At 41.5% G+C, this 21,550-nt stretch overlaps 1 protein-coding gene across 3 annotated transcripts in view; it reads left to right on the top strand.

Annotated features, from left to right (window-relative positions):
• Positions 1-21,550, top strand: part of Pde4b (phosphodiesterase 4B) — a 428,051-nt gene that overhangs the window by 295,616 nt on the left and 110,885 nt on the right. For all 3 annotated transcript variants that reach the window (XM_028784635.1, XM_028784642.1, XM_028784648.1), the window contains one exon: positions 13,741-13,935. In XM_028784635.1, coding sequence (XP_028640468.1) covers positions 13,741-13,935 — 195 coding nt within the window. The remainder of the gene's footprint in view (positions 1-13,740; positions 13,936-21,550) is intronic.

The raw sequence follows: 21,550 nt of genomic DNA, 5'->3' as shown, positions 1-21,550 counted from the left end.
CTCTCCCTCTCCCTCTCCCTCTTTGTCTTCTCATTTGCTTATTTGGGATTCTTATTTCCTCAATTTCTTAAATTGTCTACTAAAGCCATTTACATATTTGTTTTCTAATAAAATAAACTTAGTTCTGTAAATATTCCTAAGTTGTGTCTAACAAAGCTTGATAGGTAGATTTCCATTTTTTATTTAGTTGAGAATATTCATTATTTCTTTTTTGTCTGTCCAATATATAAGGTTTGTTTATTTTTTTATTACTTTTATTTTTTACAGTCCAGTTGTTACCTGCTCCCAGTCCACCCTCCCACAGTTCCTCATCCCATTCCTCTTCCCCCCTCTCTCCTGAACCCAAGAGGATGTCCCCATCCTCTCACCCTCCTACCTTCTGCCAGGCCTCCCCACTCCCTGGGGCCTCAAGTTGTTAGTTCCTTTTTCATTTGGTCTTTGGCACAGGGGCTGTTTAGAATCTGTTTAATTTCTCAACACTTGGGCTTACTGTTAATTTCTCACTTAATTTCATTCTGCGATGGGAACAAACTTTGCATGGCTTGAATATTTTTTGAGTTACCCAGACTTATTTTATTGCCTAGTAGATCATCTATCTTGGTTAATGTTGCATGCACACTTGGAAAGATCTGTATTCTAGCATTGCTAGCTGCAGTCTTATCAGTGTCAATTAGTCGAAATGGATGGTGTTATCCATGGTTTTCCTTGTCTACTCTAAGCTACTGTGTCTCCATTTATTAATCACTGATTTTTTCTTCTTAGTCTATCTGTCTTGCCTCATGTATTTTAAAATTGTTGTGAGTTGCATAAATATTTAGGACTGCTATATAATCCACATAGATTTCTTCCTTTATCATTAAGATGTGACCCTCTTCATGACAGACAATGTGGAAGCCATGAAACCCTACTTGTTTATATAAAGTCAGCAATTCTTGTTGCATTCCATTATCTTTATCTTAGTACGACTCTTTGTAATTTTTTCCTCTGACTCTGGTTCTGTCTTCCTGTGTAGAGTGGCTTATTTTAAGCTGTGTTGTAGTTGTGACATGTTTTTCTCTTTTTCATTTTTTAGATTAATTTTTTATTGGATATTTTATTTACATTTCAGATGTTATCCGCCTTCCCCATTTCCCCTACCCACCCAGAAAACCCTATCCCACCCCCTTCTCCTGCCTCCATGAGAATGTGCCCCTATCCACCCACTCCCTCCTCCCCACCCTTAAATCCCCCCACACTGGGGCATCCAGCCTTCAAAGGACCAAGGGCTTCCTCTCCCACCTATGCTCGACAAGGCCATCCTCCCCTATATATACAGCTGGAGCCATGAGTCTCTTCCTATGTACTGGTGATTTAGGCCCTGGGTGCTCTGGTTGGTTGGTATTGTTGCTCTCCCCATGGGGCTGCAAACCCCTTCAGCTCCTTCAGTCTTCTCTCTAACTTCTCCATTGGGAACTCCATCATCAGTTCAATGGTTAGCTGTGATCATATGCCTCTGTATATCTCAGGCTCTGGCAGACCTCTAAAGAGACAGCTGTATCAGGCTCCGGTCATCATGCACTTCCTGGCATCCACATCAGCATCTACCTTTGGTGACTGCACAAGGGATGGATCCCCAGGTGGAGCAGTCTCTGAGACATGGTTTTCACACTATCCTGAAAATGGGTGATTTTTATCTTGAAGATATCATCACCATGGTCAGGTTTGAACCTATTGTTTGTTCTCTGTTCATCTTATTTATCTGTCCTTTTAACAGATTTTAATTAATTAAGAACAGTTTGGATGTTAGATAGCCTTCTGCAGTCAGAGGGGCTCCACTACACAGTCTAGCTGGGTAGCTTTTGTGGACAACAAACAGAAGTGAGATCAGAATGGCCTGATTGTATACACTTGGGTTTTGCCTTGTTTGAGCGGGCTCTAGTATCTTGATGGCAGCTCTGATTGCCCGAGGCTTGGCTGCTGGACCTGGTGAAATTCAACCCTGTAGCTTCCAGTCTGTTCATTACACAGTTAGATTGCTGGTCACCCCAAAGGACTCTACAAAAGAAATATATACTTGGGCATAATTTAGTTTAATTCATTGTATTCTATTTTTTCAGCTCTGTTTTGAAAACTTGTCTACTTTATGCTACCACTTTCTTCTTTCATTACTTTATTAGCTATGACATCATTTAAAAAATAATGGTGAGTACAAGATTTATAGTAAAATAGCTTACGAGAGTCTAAGTAAAAGTGATATGATACCATTTCATAGATACTATTAGGTACTATAAAGATCTTTCATAGTGTTTCCACCTCTCCCTTCTTTGACTCTATGCCTTGTTGTCATATAATTTACTTACACACACACACACACACACACACACACACACGTGAACCTCACAGTGCATCTTAAAATATTTACATTTTACTCAATGATCTTTTGTGTAGAACTAGATTTTCATCCAGTGTTACTTTCGGCAAGAAGTATTTTTCTCTGCCACTCCTTGGATTTTTTGGTGTGTGGGTGATTAAGGTCTTCAATTTTCATCATTCCAGTGGAATTCATAGATATTGCTTGGTGAGGGTCGGGGTAGTTTTGTTTAGATAGAGATCTTCCAGTTCAGTTTGCTGGCATACAAACTGGAAACAATGATACAAAGAAGAGATAGTATGTCCTGATATGGAGAGAACAGAAGTCAGAACACAGAGGCTGACCTCATATAAAGCCATGAAACACAGTTGTAGAAGCAAGAAAACAGAATAGATGTTTAAAGGTGACCAATTAGTTAACGTATTCAATCAACACAGGCTTAAATTCAGGCCCTACCATCAAAGAACTGAATGCTTGTCATCAAGTTACACACAAACCTTCTGAATTTAAGTTTCCATGTCCCTTAGAAGCAGTCTAGACTGAGAAGTTAAGAGCATCTGCTGCTCTTGCCCAGGACCTGGGTTGTTCTGTTCCTAACACTCACATCAGACAGCTCACAACCAGTAACTCTAGTTCCAGAGGATAAAATGCTCTCTTCTGGCCTCTGCAGGCACCAGGCATGCAAGTCATATATAGACTGTATGCAGGGAAATCATTCTACACATTTTTAAATTTTTAAATAAAAACATTTGTAAAAGGTTCCCTCCTTCCTCACAAAGAGATGAGTGTTTTGAAATGGGGGTGACATATTGAGTACACAGCACCTGGTGGGGTACACTCAGTGTATACTCAAAGTACTCAGCATCTTGGGGAAAAGAAGTACAGTTTTTTCTGTCCAGGCTGCCTAAGAAAGAAGAAGCAACTTTGGAATCTCATTTTTCCATTTGATCTCATGTCTTTTTTCCTCCGGCTTTCCTCTCTGCTTCTTCCTCCCAAAGCACATATTTCAAACCCAAATGTCAGGCTGTCTGCAGGTGCAGAGCTCAAGACTGATAACATTTGGGGGGCAGATGTTAACTGACGTAAACACTATTAAGGGCTCTGCAGAGTGGCGGCTGAGGCATTGATTTCCAATTTCATGATTATTATTTGAATTACTGCCACACCTTCCAACCCTTCTACTTCAACTAAAAAGGAGATATGTGGCCTGTTTATCCCAGAGAGAATATATTAAGTAATTTAAAAAATAAAATCCCTTAAATGCTAAGCAATGGCATTTTCGAGCAGGATTGGGAACACAGCTTTCAGATCGACCCCTTATTTTCCAGTGCCTCTGAAAGGCCAATGGCTTCTGATGCCTAATGAGAAAATAATCTCATTTTCAAAATCAACCCACAGTAATAACCACAAAAAAGTGTTTCAACTCTGTGACAAGATTTTTATCAACCTTTTAAATTTCCTTTTATTAATTATTTTATTTATCTACATTTCAAATATTGTCCCCCTTCCTGGTCTCCCCTCCACAACTTCTCCACACTACCCCCGCTTCCCTTTACCTCTAAGAGGGTGCTTCTCCACCCACACACTCACTCCCATCTCACCCTTCTAGCATCCCCAGTCTCTGGGGTAACAAGCATCCACAGGACCAAGTGTCTCCCGTCACACTGATACCAGATAAGGCAGTCCTCTGCTGTATAGGTAGCAGGAGCTATGGAATGACTCGTATATATTCTTTAGTTGGTGGTTAAGTCCCTGGGAGCTCTGAGGGGTCAGGTTAGTTGGTATCGTTATTACTTCTAGGGGGTACAGTCCCCTTCAGCTCTTTCCATCCTTCCCTTAATTCTTTCATTTGGGGTCCCTGGGCTCAGTCCAATGGTTGGCTGTGAGTATCTGCATCTGTCTTAGGTGCTGTCAGAGCCTTTCAGAGGACAGCTATACAAAGCTTCTGTCTGTAAGCACTTTCTGGCATCAGCAATAGTGTCAGGTTTGGTATCTGTGAATGGGATGGATGCCAAGGTGGGACAGTCTCTTCAGAGATCACCTCCAGTAGGTAGACATGGCCTCCAATTGAGGGATGGGACCATCCACCTTTCTCAAAATCTTTAACCCAGAGTTGCTCCTGTCTAAAAGAAACACAGGGACAAAAAATTGGAGAAGAGACTGAAGGAAAGGTCAACTTTTGTTTGAGATTTGAATTGCTTTAGAATTTGTGTTGAAGCTCACTTAAGAAATAGGTAAGACAGCTCCTTCCCAAATGAATGAGAGTCCAAGAAGCTAGTAAGTTTGGTGTTTGCGAGTCAACAAGAACATCCCTTGTGTTCAGTTATTCAGTAATCTACAGAACAGGCCACTGTTCAGAATTGGTGCTGTGTCCCAAACAAATGCTAGGCACTGCTAGTTAAGCCATTGGCAAATGCAACAGATTGCCTTACTGTGTTTAGAGTTCATACGAACAGAAGGCCATTTTGAAAAAATAAATAAATAAAAATGGTACAGAGCTATGAGATGTGCTGCGGGAAAGGGGAGCTGCTTAAATAGTAGAGTGAGAAAGACACTGTCCACTAGGTAGCTTTCTCCAAGGCTAGAGAATAAGGAAAACGATCACACAAAGAGCAAAAGGTGAAGCAGGATGAGAAGCCAGAGTTTATTCATTCGTCAACAAATAGTTATTTAACACTGTCCCTGAACTAGGGTTTGGCCTAGTCTTCAATCAGAGCAGTCTTAGACTGAATTCTACAGAATAGAGGAAAGGTGGTTTGAGCAGATGTGGTCAGGTACCACAGAAAGAAGTTTAAAATTTACTCTTGGAACTATGTCATGATTATACTTTTGTGTTAGATTGATTATGTTTCTGTCTCTCTGTCTCTTTCTCTGTCTGTGTGTGTGTGTCCGTGTGTGTGTGCATGAGTGTGTGAGTGTGTATAAGAGGTATTCTATGTTCTTGAGGAGCATGGTCCTCTGGGGACCGATGAGTAGAGAAGAGTCACACGGGACAGATGCTTTGATAGACACGAATAAACACCTGGATATCAATACAGGTGTAGCTGTGAGGGGTGGTAAATCTCAAACAAGAAGAAAATCATGAAAAAAGCTAACTCAGCAACTTAGAAGTCATTGCAAAATGAAAATCCAACTACCATCCGACCAAGTTCTTCAGTTAAAAGTGAGTGTGAAAATGGAGAGATGTAAAGATCCAATAATACCCTGTCACTACCTCTGCCCTATCTTAGCTCAGACAGTACCATCTGAGGAAAGCAAAGGGTGCCTCTGTGGGAAGGCTGTAGAGGGCTCTTAACCATACAGGGTAGACCTGCTCACCACGCTATTGAGCTTTTTTTGCATTTATTATTTTCTCCAAATATCATTGTCTATTATGATTATCTATTGCTAATTCTTTCCTTGGAGACTCTTTTCTATATTGTGCTAACCGCAGGGTAAGAACCATGCCTTGTCTTAGAGAGGGTGCTACTAAGTGTTTGCTGGATGTCTATTGTCACCATTACTACAAATCCACACTTGAAAAACAATTTTTTTCTGTCAGGTGTCATCTTAGAGACACCCCAGAGATCTTTTCCCTCACAGATTCATTATGTAATGAAGTGTGGAATCAGAGTAGAGGGAGTTTCAGTCTATTCCCTACAGAGTGGGCACTAGAAGCCAGATGCCCAGAGCCAGAGCTCTTCTTCATTCCAGCACTATCCCTAGTAAAGTCTATGTGAAATTATTGACAATTAATGTAATTTTCAAAACTCCTGGGGAAGAAAAATAAATCACTAGGAAGGTGCTTCTAAGAATGCAGATGAGCGACCACTAGACTTCTCGTGGTGCCTGGAAGGAGAGTCATGGAATTTAGAAGTGGATTCTCAAGTCTATTGTCACTGTGCCCAGAGAAGTTGTTCTCTGACTAGGGCATGAACTCATCATTCTGTCTGTGATTTTGTACAGTTAAGCTTTTCATTAGGAAAGGCACTACTTGGTTCTATAAACACACATCTGTTACTGTGAGTAGAGGGGAGGATGTCTAGCTTCCCTTCTATAGGACCAGGTAGCACAGTGCAGTACTGGTCAGTGTAAATACTGAAGGAAATGGGTAAATGGTTATTTTTTTCTTTTCAAATGTTAGACAAGTGTTTGAAGATGTTAATCTAAGTATAAATGGAAAAATATTTTCTAATAGAACATTAATGACACAGTTAGTTTCAGTGAACAACATTCCCACGTGTACATAATCTCTATCCAAACTATAGGCACCGATGCTCCTAGGATGGCATTCTCAGGGTGTTGCAGGGAGGATGGGGAAGGAAGGTTAATGTCAGAGGATTAGAGCAGCTCTATTCAAGTACTCCGCTGTGGTCTTTAACTGACAAACATTTTAGCTCAAGTAGTCATCTAAGAGATGTCAACTGTGGGATTCTTACATTCATTCAACAACCATGTATGTGTGTGTTCTGATATGAGAGTCAGCTCCAGGCTCTAGAAATACAGAAATGAATTAAGGCATAAGTCTTGCTTCTAGAACCTGTGGTCTAGAGGAAGAGAGATCATCAAGCCGGGGAAGACAGTCCAACATGACAAACTTTGAGTCAAGAATACCTGGTGGAGGGAAGGACCTAGGGCACAGATTATATAACAGTATAATAAAAAAGAGGTCACTTCAACTGAAGTTTTAGACTTTAGAGCCTTCAGTCTTTCCCTCTTTCAAATAGGTCACAAAGAATAAGTCTAGCACACTGTGAGGATTCAATGATGCAGATGATGCTCGCTGAGTCGTTTTTTACAAAAGACAGCAAAAGAAAAAGCAGAGCTCCGTCCACAGGGCAGTGTGCAGCTCTGCTGACCCAGGAGTTTAAATCTTTTTTTCAAAGAGTTTGTCTTTCCAGTGGGAAGATTTGTTAGAATCAGTCAAAGGAACTCAGCTAGAGAATGTTTCCACTGATTCAGAAATGACCTATTCCTAGGACTCTGCTTTATCGTTCTTCATTACAGGCTTGTACAGGTAACTGGGAGTCAAGAAATCATCCCCCTAGAGACAATGGAAGGCCATTCTGTGACCTCCTAGTTCAGCTTGAATTCTTGAAGGCAGAGCTGCTCTTGGTTTAATCAAAGGCTTCATGCACACCTGGCACTTCTGTTCTTTATCTCTGATTTTTCCTTCCGGTCTCAGAAAGTTGACTTCTCATCTCCCTTCAAGCCTTGCTTAAATTGGAGACCAGAAAACTATGAGAAACAGTGGTGCCTTCTGCCATCTGCTGGCTCCTTCCTGTCACTAGCCCAGCGCTGGCTTAGCAAAGATTCCAAGGGATGAGAGGAGCCATTGTCAGAGGAAGTGTGAGCAGAGGATAACCCCGATTTTATCACAAAGCAAGGAGATGAGAGGGGGTATTGGAGCTGGTAGTGTGATGCACAGCAGGCTTGTTTTAGGGAAACCACAACTGTGTTTCTTTCAGGTTTTATTCTTACATCATTAGCACGTAAGACTGACCAAGTAAAGTCACATTCTTTATAGATCCATTTGAAGGCAACCACAGCAGTCGATGCTGAAGTTGATTGAGGTAAGGGTAAGGAGTGAGAAGGAGAAAAAGGCCAAGAGAAACATTCTTCAATACATTGCAGTATTCTTTAGTTGGTTCAGGCAACATTTTTTAAAGGGTCTGTTGTTTGCAAGATTCTGACCCAAATATCTGGGACACAAAACAGGTAATATTTCCCTCTTGACTATGACAATGTGTTGTGAAGCATTTAAGTAAATGGATAACTAAACAGAGACCTGCAAGTACTCTCATGCTATAGTTAGTCCAGCATATCCATGGGTTTGAGGATGAAGTCAATCGTGGCTAGAAAATAGTTTGGAAATATCCATCTGTAGCAAACATGAATAGATTTTATTTTCTTACCATACCTTAAAGAATAGAGTATATTAACTATGTATCTAAAATGTGCATTGCATTTTATATTATAAGTAAACTCCAAAATGATTGGAGTTACACAGGAGGAGGTATGGAGATTATATGTCAGTCCTAAGCCATTTCATAAAAGGAACCTAAGCACCCACATCTTTGAGGTTTGGAACAGGATGGGGATGAGCATCAGTTTGGCACTGTGGTACCAGAGAGGCTCACTAGAAAGGGTGATCCAAAATGATGTTAGAAGGGAGTCTTATACTGGAGGCAGCAGTGGGAAAGACTGCCAGTTCCAGGAATGTCACTTCTCATGTATAGCCTCATCTGCCACCACTGCCCAAGGAGCTGAGATCTCCCACTACAAAGCAGAAAAAAAAAAACTGTGAAAGCATTAGATATTGAAAAAAATCCCTTGGCTGTGTAGGGATGACAATGGGGCCAGGAGAAGTGGGCCCAACCCAGTAGAGGAGCTGCATATAGAGCACTGGAGATGGGTAAACAAGACAACTTGGACGGGTCTCTTGTCCTGGATAAAAAGTGTCTTTAACCAGTTCACATGTTGGACACAGACAGCCTCTACCGTACAAGCATATGGCTACTCACAGAACCAGAAATGTATGAGCGGCACCCTCCAAATTCACTTGAATGATAACTTCCTGAATGATAGATGTTCAAGTATCTGCACCCTTAACTACACCAGCATCAGTGCTACTTAAAATCACAAATACGGTCACCAAATGTAAGAGAATGTGTTCTGAAAATTGTGGTACAGCTGCTGGAAGAACAATTAAGTAGTATATGGGAAGTTGTAATTCTAGAAGCCACAGTGAATGGTAAAACCTTATAAAAATCAATATTCAAATCAATACAAAAAATGTTCAGATGGGGGCTGGGAAGACAGTTCAGCTAGTAATTTGCTTGCCATGGAGGGATAAGAACCTGAGTTTAGAGCCTCGGAACCAATGTAAAACCTAGGCAAAGAAGCTGTATGTGTCTGTAATTGCACTGTTAGAGTAGAGGAGGGACGGAGACCAGCAGATCATCTAGAAATCTAGCCAAGTCAAGTTTCCTTGTAAGTAGAGAACAGCTGAGAAAGACATCTACGATTGACCCCTGGCTTCTGCATGCATATGATGGTGGGTACACTTTCCCCCCAACAGATAAACACACACCATTCACCCACCCACCCACATACACACCGTACACATATACATACGTGGATAGAAAATGCTGAACTGCTAGCAATGGTATTTTTTTTCTCCTGACTATGTTTTATTGAGCTTTCTTGTACTGCTTATATAATATTTCAATGTAAAGAAGCCTAAAGATGAAACGTGTGTCCTGATTAAGGCAGAGACAGAAAATGCCCTAAATAAATAATGTCCCTGTTTATGTGTTTGTTTCTGCCTTTGTAGGTTCACTTTTTTTTTCCTGATTGTAGTCTGATTTGTATGGGATATTCATTTCACTTGTTAAGGCCTCCTTCAGTCTTTCTCTTGGCCAACACTGCCCCCTTACTCCCTTGATCTGAAGGATGTATTGTGATGTCTGCCCACTAATTTTTCGCTGTGACTGGGGCTGGTGTCTGGTTGGTGATTCATGTTTGTTCCCAAGCTGTACATCTGCACTGATTGCTTTGAAACAGTGCCCCAGGGAATGTGAAAGACCGTCTGTCTCCCTGAGACTGCTTCCCTACAACTGACACCTCTTCCTGGCTTTTTCTGAATTCCAGCAAGCTCTCTTTTAAGTTTAGGCTACTGGGTTACAGAATAAAGAAAAAAGAAAAAAGAAAAGAAAACCAAAGAGGAAAGAGTTTGTATGGGGAGGAATCTAGTGTCTGCCCGAAGTGCTTCATAAGCGTGACAGAGCACCCCTCCCCTAGCCTCACTTTCTCCTGCTACAGTTTTGTGGATTTAGCCTCTGCACAGCAGGAAGGCTTATAGCAGGAAGACAGATGAGCCCTACTAGAAAACACATGGAAAAAGTTCTAAGGGTCGGTATACTTGGCCAGATGCTGGTATAGGTACAGAAAGCATTGACAGTCATAATAGTCAGTGATATCACATGAGCACTGAACAAAGCATTCAAGCTTGAGACTGGGCATCCTGACACTAACCTTTTGGTCGTCCCCATACTGGAGCTTAAGATAGTGGCTGTATAGCCACACTTAAAAGTATTCTGCTGGTTTAGTATCCAAAGGCTATGAAGATGTACACCAAAATTAATAATTAATAATAATAATAATAATAATACAATTGTACATGGAATTTAGAAGTTCACTCCAATTGTAGGCTTTGGTTGATCCCAGTTTCACCTTTATAAGAACCTACTCTCTTTGCCATTAAGAAGAGTTTAGAAGGTTAGAGAGATGGCTGATTGGTTACCTTTCAGCTACCCTTTCAGAGGTCCCAGGTTCAATTCCCAGCATCTACATGGTAGCTTCCAACCATCTGTAACTCCACTCTCTTCTGGCCTCCAGGGGAAGGGGCTTCTGTGTAATGCAAGACATATGAACAGAAAAATATCCATACACATACAAATAAATATTATATATATATATATATATATATATATATATATATATATATAGTGTGTGTGTGTGTGTGTATGAAGAGTTCATAGACAGAATCAGGACATACAGGTTCTACAGGATTTGCGGGTCACAAAGAATCCTTAGTTTCTCATCAGCTGGTAGAGTTCTCACCCTAGGCAAGTTTGCAATGTACATCATTATATTTCTACTTGTTATGAAGTACAACTCAGGCAAGTTTGCAAGAAAGTGAGTTCAAAGGATTACACACCTGTCTGCAGCCTTGGGAAAGTGCCCACCCCAGACCATTGGGCTTCTGAGAAGGCTCATCTGTGGAGTCTTGTAAGCCCTGGTACATAATAGGTGGCTGCAGCATCTGCTTGGCCCTTCTCCCAGGGATCCTCATGTGCTGCTTCCTATCAGACTTTGTATGGAGTCTGAAAGCAGCTTTGATCAACAGTCTCTAGGGTGGCACCATACTCCCTCATCTGATTACAAAGGGAGCCAGAGCTCAAGGCAGTCTACTGTTCCCTTCTGGCTTATTGAAGATGGCACTTTATGTCCCCAGAGGATCATTTCAGAGTGGTCATAGACTGACTCTTATATACCAACTACAACTTTTGTTAGAAAAGAAATGGCATTCCATCACCCAGCATGCCATTGTGGAACCAAAGATGAGACTAGCATAAAGTCACGGAGTGGGAAAACAGGCCTGGCAACTAGGTTAGCTCTGCCTATCTATGGTCTTTGTATGTTTTCAGTTGTCCAATATCAAACATGGCTCAAAACTATGAAATGGAAAAGTCTAGAAATAAATAATTCATGAGTTTTAAATAGTATTTATCACAGTATTTCTTATCTCAATAAATTCATGTGTGTATATATTCATGTAGACACATGTGTACACATGCTTGTCCAGGACAGAGGTCCACATTAAATGTCTTCCTTAAGAACTCTCTGCCTTGCAATCTAAATCTTAGGCTAGAACAAAGAAGTAGGCTTCAGGCATGAAAATGACTTTGGGTTAGGACAGGGAAGTAGGCTCAGATATTTTGGTCATCCTGATAAGGCCTTAGAAACAGTGATCTTGGGACTTAGTTTATTGTCTTGCTTGTTCTTTGACTATTTGTGTTTATGGTCTTGCTTGTTCCTTGACTATTTGCATCTATTGTATTGCTAGTTCCTCAACCTAGAACTTACATAAATACTTACATGTAATTAAAATGGTATAAAAGCAGATTGAGGAAAAAAAGTAAAAGAAAGAAAAGAACTGAAAAAAGAGAACACTGTGCCTTATTTCTTGGCACAGGGTGTGTCAGCAAACCTGGGCTTCACTGATGTGCATGACTAGCTGGCCTGTGAGCTTTCAGGATTCACTTCTGTACTTCCAGTGCTGGAATTACAGCTGTGACCCTTCACCTACTTTTTCACAGAGGTGCTTCAGCTCCAGAATCTGATCTCTGTGTTTTCACACAAAGAATTTATATCCACAGGGCTATGTCTCCATTTCTACAGTACAGTTTAGAATTGTCTTGGTCATAGTTGTTGTGAATCTTTTGCTGTGGCTGACTTACAAACTTTATCATCAGTGTGTCTATATAGGTAAAAACAGTGCATATGGAGCTGGCTGCCATATGTTTCTTCAGACATCTGCTGAGGGTCTCAGGATGTATCCCCTCCATCTCAATGAGCACAGGGAAACCAGTAATCTAGCCTGTTTCCTTAAACAAGATATTGATGTTTGTTTTTCTTTGTCTTATTTACCTTCAATGTAATAGAATCAAATTATATAGCTGGCAGAGTGTGTGGGGCTTAATGAAATAGTATACCAGAAAGCACTTTGTAAATTTAAGAAATATAAGCAAAAGCAAAACACACAAACACACACACACACACAGCAGATTGGGATTCCTGAGATGATTGTGGCAGCTAGGTAAACATAAAGGAAGCTGAACTGGATAAAAGACTATCCCCATTCCCCATGCCTCTTCCACAGTTGCTCAGTAAAGAGGCAACAGGGAGACAGTGAGTGTTTGAGAGAAACTGGGGGACGTGGTCTCTGTCCATTTGAAGCTAAGTGGAGCTGTGCATCCAGAAAGAAAAACATCAGGGATGGTTAGAGCAAACTTGGGAAGGACGTACTGCTCTAGGGTGGCAGGAGGCTGGGGCAGAAACAAGACACAAAACCCACATAGCTCTTGCTTATGTTCAAGATACCAAGCTTCTAAAATAGCACTGGGCTTGAAGGCACCTTCCCTGGGTAAGGGGCACTGATCAGAATCTCCCTGGCCCTCTGCTATGACAGCCTATGATGGTATTCTTCTCCAGAGCCCCAGCTCAGCAGCCTGGGACAGTAATTTGGTGTTATCAGATTAATTAAGTCATTTATGTGGCTAAATTTACATATGAATATTAAATATCAGCCTGGGCCTCTCTAATCAGACAGCCAGTGTTTTCAGGGTAACACTTTGTTCCCAAAACATTCAGAGATATGCAAATTGGATTCTTTAATGAGGCTGGTATTTATGTAAGGAAGAATTCTTCCAGCTAGGAAGACGCCTTCCCATGATATTTTTGTCTGACACCTAGAGCTGTGCTAGATGCCTCCCTCTGGAGTTGCTCATTGTCAAAAACTTCATTTATTTATTTCTGCTATTCATACTGAATCTGTGACAGTTGGTCAGCCTGTGGAGAGGTCATAAGCTTTGCCCTTGGGTCCAAATTCTGGGTTACTATCTATTAATAGTAAACCTGGGTAATGAGTGGAGTTTGTGGAACTTGACTTTCTATGGACAAAACAGGAAGGACTGCAACCAAGACCTGTACTATAGACTAAAACTCTCTGCAAAGCTTTGCAGGGCGAGCCTTGCACACAGTGCCTGCCACCTGTAAGTTCTCCATATATGTGAATTGACCTCTGCAGTTCTCAACTGATCAGACTTTCTCACTTTCCTTTTAAGCTTTGATGTGGAAAATGGCCCTTCTCCAGGTCGGAGCCCACTGGACCCTCAAGCCAGCTCTTCTTCAGGACTGGTACTTCATGCCGCCTTTCCCGGGCACAGCCAACGCAGGGAGTCTTTCCTCTACAGATCTGACAGCGACTATGACTTGTCACCAAAAGCGATGTCAAGGAACTCATCACTCCCCAGCGAGCAGTAAGTAAAACCCTTCCCATTCCTCACCGGGTTTCAGCCTCACCCTTGACCCTACTGAAGCAGCAGCAGCAACTGTTGCCATCCCAATGGAGGCAGGAGAGAAACTGAACAGGTGACAAAGACAGCCATCTTAAGGACTTGCAGAATATTGCTCGGGTTCCCATGGGGTACAAAGAAAACAAACTGAAAACTTCAAGCGCAGTGTTTAACTCATGTCTGTTATCTGAAATTTTTCATTGGGTTTATTTCCTGAACTGTTAAATTGTTTATGAAATGGAAAAACCTTTTGGCAAATTATACTTGAATATATGGCTGTATGGGGCCTTGGGCTGCAACAAAAATGGTGGTTGCTTGCCAACCTCACTCATTGGCCTTTGCTCAGTGACATTTAGCTAAGGTGTCACCCAGCAACAGGCTCGTGTCCCTTCTGTGAAACTTCACCATCATACTTACCGATCGCCTGGCTCCTTGGAGAGACACAGAGCAGCCAAAGCACAATGTTTTTGATTGGCTCATACTAATTGCAGATAGCTGGGGTTTTATTATTATTATTATTATTATTATTATTATTATTTAAAGAATGACAAAGGGTTTGTATTGCCTGTTTTCTTAAGTTTCTGAACCCAGATAAAATTGGTTGTTGAAAGCCATGACTTAAAAGGTTTCTGGGCACATACTCAATCATTTTTAACACTGTATGTTATGAAGGTATAAATAACTCCATAAAATCTTCAGTCTGGAAAAGTTCACTAGGTTCTTGTCTTCTGTTAAAAAGAAACTCCAAAAGATTCACCTTCTTTTGAAAAGGGTAAGGAATGTTTTAAAGTTGGCAGTAGGAAAATATTTTGCCGAGTTCCTCTGCCGGCAGCTTTTATTGAAAGTAGTCTAGCCTAGGAACTTGAGAATTGGCTCAGCTATTAACAGCACTTGCTGTTGTTGCCGAGGACCCAGGTTAGGTTGCCAGTACCCACATGGTTGCTCATAATTATATGAAACTCTGCTTCTAAGGGATCTAACACCCTCTTCTGGCCTCTGTGGGCACCTATATGGTATATATACATGCAGACAAATACTTATATGCCTGTAAGAAAAACAAAAACAAACAAATCTGTTTTTTAAGGTAGAATATAGTTATAAAACATTCCAATCATGAGTGGGCCAAAATCCACATTTTTTTAGTTACTTGTAAAATATCTGACTCTCCTATACTTTGCAGTGTGCTGGGCTGCAGGGCTTTTTAAAAATGAGCAAAACAATCTGAAAAATCACAGATGGGTTACAATCAGACCTTATTCCTCAAAAGTCTGTGTGCTCGCAAGGAGATTACTAATTAGCAATGATAAGAGGGACACACACACATGCACACTAAACTCCGAGGCACAGGAGGCAACTCACATTGAATGAGCATGTGCTGAAGGCCAGGTTCCTTTACACGTGCTATCTGTTAGCTTAACATCCAAACCGTAGACACTGCCAAGTCTACATAGTCTGGATTTTATCATGGGAGAGCAAGGGAAATGCAGTGAACTCAAAGTAAGCACAGATTCATTCCCAGGCCATTTTACAAACAAAAGGCTGGCTTTGAAATATATCTATTTCCTGGATTAATTCTGACTCTGCTAGTTCCCAAGCTCATTCGAAACCCCACAAGGAGTCTCCAGCTCATACAGCCTTTGTAGAAGAGGCTAATTAAACCCTAGGTTAAATTCTCCTGTTTCTTTATGTGGAATAAAAATAATAGGAGAGTTTAAACTTGAAGATAACTTAAAATTTACACACCAGCTTTGTCTCTGCCTTATGAAACTACCGTTGTGAATATTTCTGCATCCAACATCCCCGCCACTTGATTTATCTCTTTATAGTTTATGGACCACTTAAATTTATGGACCACTTAACTCTTCCCTTACCTTTAGCACCTATAGAATATTGCCAACTTCAGTTATGTACAAGCAAGAATTATGTGTGAAAATTATCTAACATTGTTCTTTTTAATTTTTTATTTCTACTAGTCCCCTAACGTGTGTGTGTGTGTGTGTGTATGTGTGTGTGTGTGTGTGTGTGTGTGAGAGAGAGAGAGAGAGAGAGAGAGAGAGAGATAGCTATGTGAGTAACAATGTATATTTGTGTGTGTGTGTGTGTTGTATGAACATAAGTATGTGGGTAACAATGTGTGTGTGTGTGCATGTGTGTGTGTTGCAAGCATATGGGTATGTGAATGACTATGTGCATGTGTCTGTACCTGTGTGTACGTGTGTGTGTGTGATGCACATGGGTATGTGGCTGACTGTGTCTGTGTGTGTGTCTATGTGTGCTATACATAGGTCTGTGGGTGACAATGTATATGTGTGTGAGTGTGTGTGTGTGTGATGCACATGGGTATGTGGCTGACTCTGTGTGTGTGTGTGTGTCTGTGTCTGTGTGTGTCTCTGTATGTCTGTGTGTGTCTGTGTGTGATATACATAGATCTGTGGGTGACAATGTATATGTGTGTGAGTGTGTATGTGTGTTTGTGTGTGTGTGTGTGTGTGTGATGCACATGGGTATGTGGCTGATTCTGTGTGTGTGTATGTGATTCACGTGAGTAGGCAGGTGACTATGTGGAGGCCAGATCAGAATGTCAAGAGTCTTTCTTTACTCTGACATTTTGCTTCAAGACAGTTATAGTTTGAGTTAGCCATGCTGTTCAGATAGCTTTGGGGATCAGCCTGTGTTTACCTCTCGAGACTTCGGTTATAGATATACTCAATCATGCCTATTTTTTTATGTTGATGCCAGGGATTAAAACTACTTATTTGTTTGCAGAGAGAGCACTCTTTCCATTGAGCAAATTCCCTCTTTAAAGATAAGATTATTAAAAGTAGGAAGAACATGTTTTCATAATAAAAGTAAACCCTTCCCAGGAAGGTACAAGTTTCTCAGTGGAAACACAAGTTACTGGAAATTAGTAGGGGTGGTATTTCTTCCAAGAAACTATGGCAGAAAACTTGCTCTCCACAATGAGTTTCCACAGCCCACCTGCAAAGTCACAGGGGAGGAGGTGCCATATTTTTCTCATTGGATCATCCCATGTGCAAAGGGGTCAGACAGGGACCTTCCAAAAGCCACCATATGCAAAGGTCTATGTGTGTTCTAGAGGTAAATAAGACCTAAAATCCAGGATAAGAAGCAAAACTAGTAGACCACTTAAATTTAAGACCTGTTTATTGATGGACGACCAAAAAGTACAATGTGGTATCAAAGACTCAAGTTAGAGCCACAGATGTTTCATTTGCTTGCCATAACTCTTAAGACATGGCCTCTCCCTTACAATCTAAATTATCTGTAAGTAAAACCATACATAGATGAAGCATTACCTATATGCCATGTGTTAAAATACTTTACATTCATTTAGTCTCCATAGCCTCATTGTGGTAGGAATACAGTTTTGTTTGGTTTGGTTTTGCATTTAAGATAAAAGCATGAGGCATGGACCAGGCTTGAACCCCAGATGTTCAGATAGCAATACAGTCCAAAGGCCCTAGCTAAGCATATTAGTCAATGACATGCCTGCCTTTCCAGCTATTAATATGAATCATGTTCAATCTTTCTTTTAGTGAGTATTTACTTAAATGTAAGCATGTTGAAAATAAATAAGACACTTTCCGTGCCTTCAAAACCTAAAGGATATATAAACCAGTTAGTAACATTAATACCTTCAGAAATAAAGGCAACACTAGAGAGGCTTGCACGACACTTTGGAAAGCCTGACTAGGCTGGGTGAATGACCTATTGGAGGAGGTCCAGCTGAGGTAAAAAGGCTAGGAAGGTTGAAAGGTATGCATGGGAGAAGGCTGCGCTGACCAGCTTGCTAGCTAGAGGAAAGACTGTGGAGAGAGGGCTGGGGCTGGTGAGGCAACAGCCCCTTTGTCATGAAAGGCTTAAGAGTTATTCTGTGTGCTGTAGGCAAGGAGCACTCCAAAAAATCCTTTAGGGAGAACATCAAGAGGTGTCTGGTTTGAAAACCAGCTCAGGAGCTGAAGAGTAAATAAGTAAATAAGCATCTAGGGGGCAGCCATGGCCTCCTCTACATGTAATCTCAAGAACGGAGAAGGCTTGATGGACAATTGATAAATATTTACAAATTGACAGGACTTAGTGGATATTTGTGGGATGAGGCAGTGGGAAGCTTTCCACCTGGCCAGCATGCTAGATGACTGCATCGTTCCTTAACAATTAGGCTCTTCCTTCTGTTACACACAGCAATGGCCATGAAAGCATTTTGTAACTACTATACAATAGAAACCGTAAGTCCTACAGACTGCAGTAGGGGCAGTCATATGTATCTATCTTAAAGAGACTGTTGCCAGGCAGAAAGACAGGCAACTGCCTAATTACCATAATAAAGACCCACTACCTAATTTCTCACATAACCCCGTTTGCAGATGAAGTAGTTGAGACACACTTGCCTAACTCTCTCGAGTGATAGTGATGTCTTAGAAACAAGACAACATTGGCCAGAAGCAGGATGTGTGCTTCCAATGACCACAGTTCTAATTTGTAGAAGACAGGCTGAAGGCAACCGTTAGTGCAAGATAATTCCACATATAGAGAAATGTGGAATAAGTTAATAAAACTCAGTCTAGCGGCGAGAATCAGCATTTTTTGCGTTGTAAAATACCATTTTATGGTTAAGATATGACCTACACATTCAATTCCCAGATCCAATTGCAAGAAGTTGTTCCATACTTAGAGGCATCAAGTTAGTTTGTAAAGTGTAATGTTCTGATTCTGACACTAGAGGGTGCTTGTGTAACAGTTCTGAATATTCCCTTTTGTTTCTGAGAAGGGTAAACTGCTTTCTCTAAGGATCTGGGAAAGAGACAGACAGGAAGGCAGGCAGGCAGACAGACAGACAGGCAGGCAGGCAGGCAGTCAGACAGACAGACAGACAGACAGGCAGGCAGGCAGGCAGGCAGGCAGATCCATTTCCATAGTCAAATATTTTTCGATTCCTATTTCAGTCTATTCTTGTAAAATAGCATATTATGATTTCAAAATAGTTCTGTAACCTAGAAAATTTTTTGTTTCGTTTTATTTAGTTTCTTCCTTGATGTTTATTCTAAATATTCTCATATCTCTAGCAGCTATTATTTGACCTAAAGCCCTAGGTTAGTCACTCAAACGTTCTTACAGACCCAGTGAAGGCCATCTGGCAATCCATCTCTCCCCTCCTCTCCCCCCTCCCCAGCCCCCAAAGTTTCTGAATATCCTGCTGTCTCCAAAAGTAAGTCTCCCTGGAAAGCTCTGCTGATACACTGCTGTGGTGCACTTCCTCTTACTTGTTAGTTTATATAGTCTTACTCCTCTCCAGATCACTTGCCCAGCATCAGCTCTATGTGAGTTTATGTGTCTGGATCTTCCTGGATGATTTGACACCCAGCTCAGTGTGTGGTGAGGTATCTGTCTCCTTAAATGACTTGACTTCCATTTGATATTTAAACACCAGAAAATCCAGGAGCCACTGAAGATCTGCTTAACTCCAAATCAATTTCCCTGTGCTCCAACTCACCCTTGCATGTTATGGACTATGTCAGCTTTATCTCAAAAATCTGGACAGGAAGATCTTTCACCCATCTGGACATTTGCCACAGGAAAATGCAGGCAGTTGGGGTGCAGTTACCACATGCCATTTTTAAGAATCATTCTGACTTCATTTTTATTCGCTCTCCTTTTAGCCCCTTTCTGAAACTCCTGAGCTTCTCCTTTGGCCTCCTTAACTATATCTACGTCCATGAACGAAGACATTCCCAACGACTACCATAGCTTTCCCTGCTGCCTTGGTGAAGCTTAACCCTGTAGTATCAATCCCTTGTTAACACCACCATCCTGGACCATAGTGCCACCTGGGTGTCCCTGAGCACCACCTTAAACTCAACATGTCCCCAAAAGCTCATGGGTCCCATGAAAATTCCCAACGCTTTGGCACTTTTTTTGGTTTCTACGCATGACTATTTTCTCAGATGCTCATTTTTCTTAAATGAAAATACTATTTCCTTATGCAAGCAAATGCTGAAGTCTAACAAGATCCCTGGCGTCTCTTCAATGCATCATTTCCTGTTCCCTTCTTGGCCACATCTCTTTCTCATTGCCAGTAACCCTCTCGACATTCCTCCCGGGCTCTCCCTGACATCCTGTCCCTCGGCATCCACAGCATTTTGCTTTTTTTTTTTTTAAAGAAAAAACAAAAAAAAACCCACGTTTTTTGGCCTGTCTATTTCACCCCCCACTTCACTGACCGCCAACCCCCCCAGCTCACCTGGTCCTGTGGAGTTGTTAATCACATCATCACAGGCTTTGCCCCCATATCTCAGGTATGGTGGACCCTCCAACCATATTCTCTATGCAAGCCTATAGTAAATGTTTTCTGATAGCCAACAATGATTTCATTCACTGTTTTTTCCAGGTGAAATCCTCTGCCAGTACCATTTCTCTCATTAGTATCATCTGTCATCTCTGCCTTCTTACCGAATATGTCCCTGTCCCTAAAAGCCCATCTCAGACACTCCTGACTCAGCCTTGCCCTTCTTACTGCCACTAACCTAGAGTTAATCTCTCTTTTGGTATACAGTATTCCATTCATACTACCATTCAGTACCCACTGTGTGTATTTCTTTCTGTGTTTGTGTGTATTTTTTTATCTCCTTCATTACATTTTTATTTTAGAGATCATGGCTTCTTCATGCTTTGATTTGTCAACTCTGTCATCGTATGTCATCATAAAATCACAAGTATAGTGTCTAAAGCACAGATCTGAGGGAGCAAAGAGGCTCAGGTCTTCCACTTACCAGCTACACGCTAGACAACAGCTACTCGCTTGTCAGCATCTGCAATGTGCTTGCCTCACAGCTGCATAGCCAATAGTAAATGAGCCAGCCGGTGCACAATAGGCCAATCACATAAAGAGTGCTTACTGCTTGCCAGTTCCTTTTCTTGTTCTTATCACTATCCAAACTTGACCTGCGAAAAATTTCAGAGAATGCCTGACTAAAGACGAGGGTGGAAACTGCCACATGAACAAGGCACCTTGCTAACTAAAGCCCACATCAGAGAAGGGTTGTCATGGACCCACGTGCTCTGCATGGTGCCTGGTACCTGGCAGGTTCTTAATTATTGCAGGGTACCCTCCCTCTAATGACCATAAGCAAAGCACTACCTTTGGTGGGATGATAGAGGACAGAGGAGGTAGGCCAGACAGGGAAGGGAGCTCGCTGCCATCAGCTTCCATGTTGCTGATTCACAGGGTGCCAGCAAATTAACCTAATTTGGTGATGGTGGCCGATGCGGTTTCCCAAACCTTCAGCCGAGAGCTTGCAGAAGGCAGTCTTTAGCAGATTAAGGGAGCAGATGCCAGCACACGGAAAGCATGTTGCTGCAAACACAGATTTCACTCGTCCCAAGTGCAGACTGATGAAACAGGAGGCAGAGCATAATTAGGTCTTTGGGACCAGATGAGTGTCAACTGTTACTGCTTAGGACGCTCAGTCTGAACATTCCCATTAAAATTTTTTCCTTGGGTACTTTAAGAAGAAAGAGAGAGAGAGAGAGAGAGAGAGAGAGAGAGAGAGAGAGAGAGAGA

This window comes from Grammomys surdaster, unplaced genomic scaffold (genome assembly GCF_004785775.1).
Source record: "Grammomys surdaster isolate TR1022 unplaced genomic scaffold, NIH_TR_1.0 100, whole genome shotgun sequence".
Classification (NCBI taxonomy): domain Eukaryota; kingdom Metazoa; phylum Chordata; class Mammalia; order Rodentia; family Muridae; genus Grammomys; species Grammomys surdaster.
This window is presented reverse-complemented; position numbering and strand designations above follow the sequence as displayed.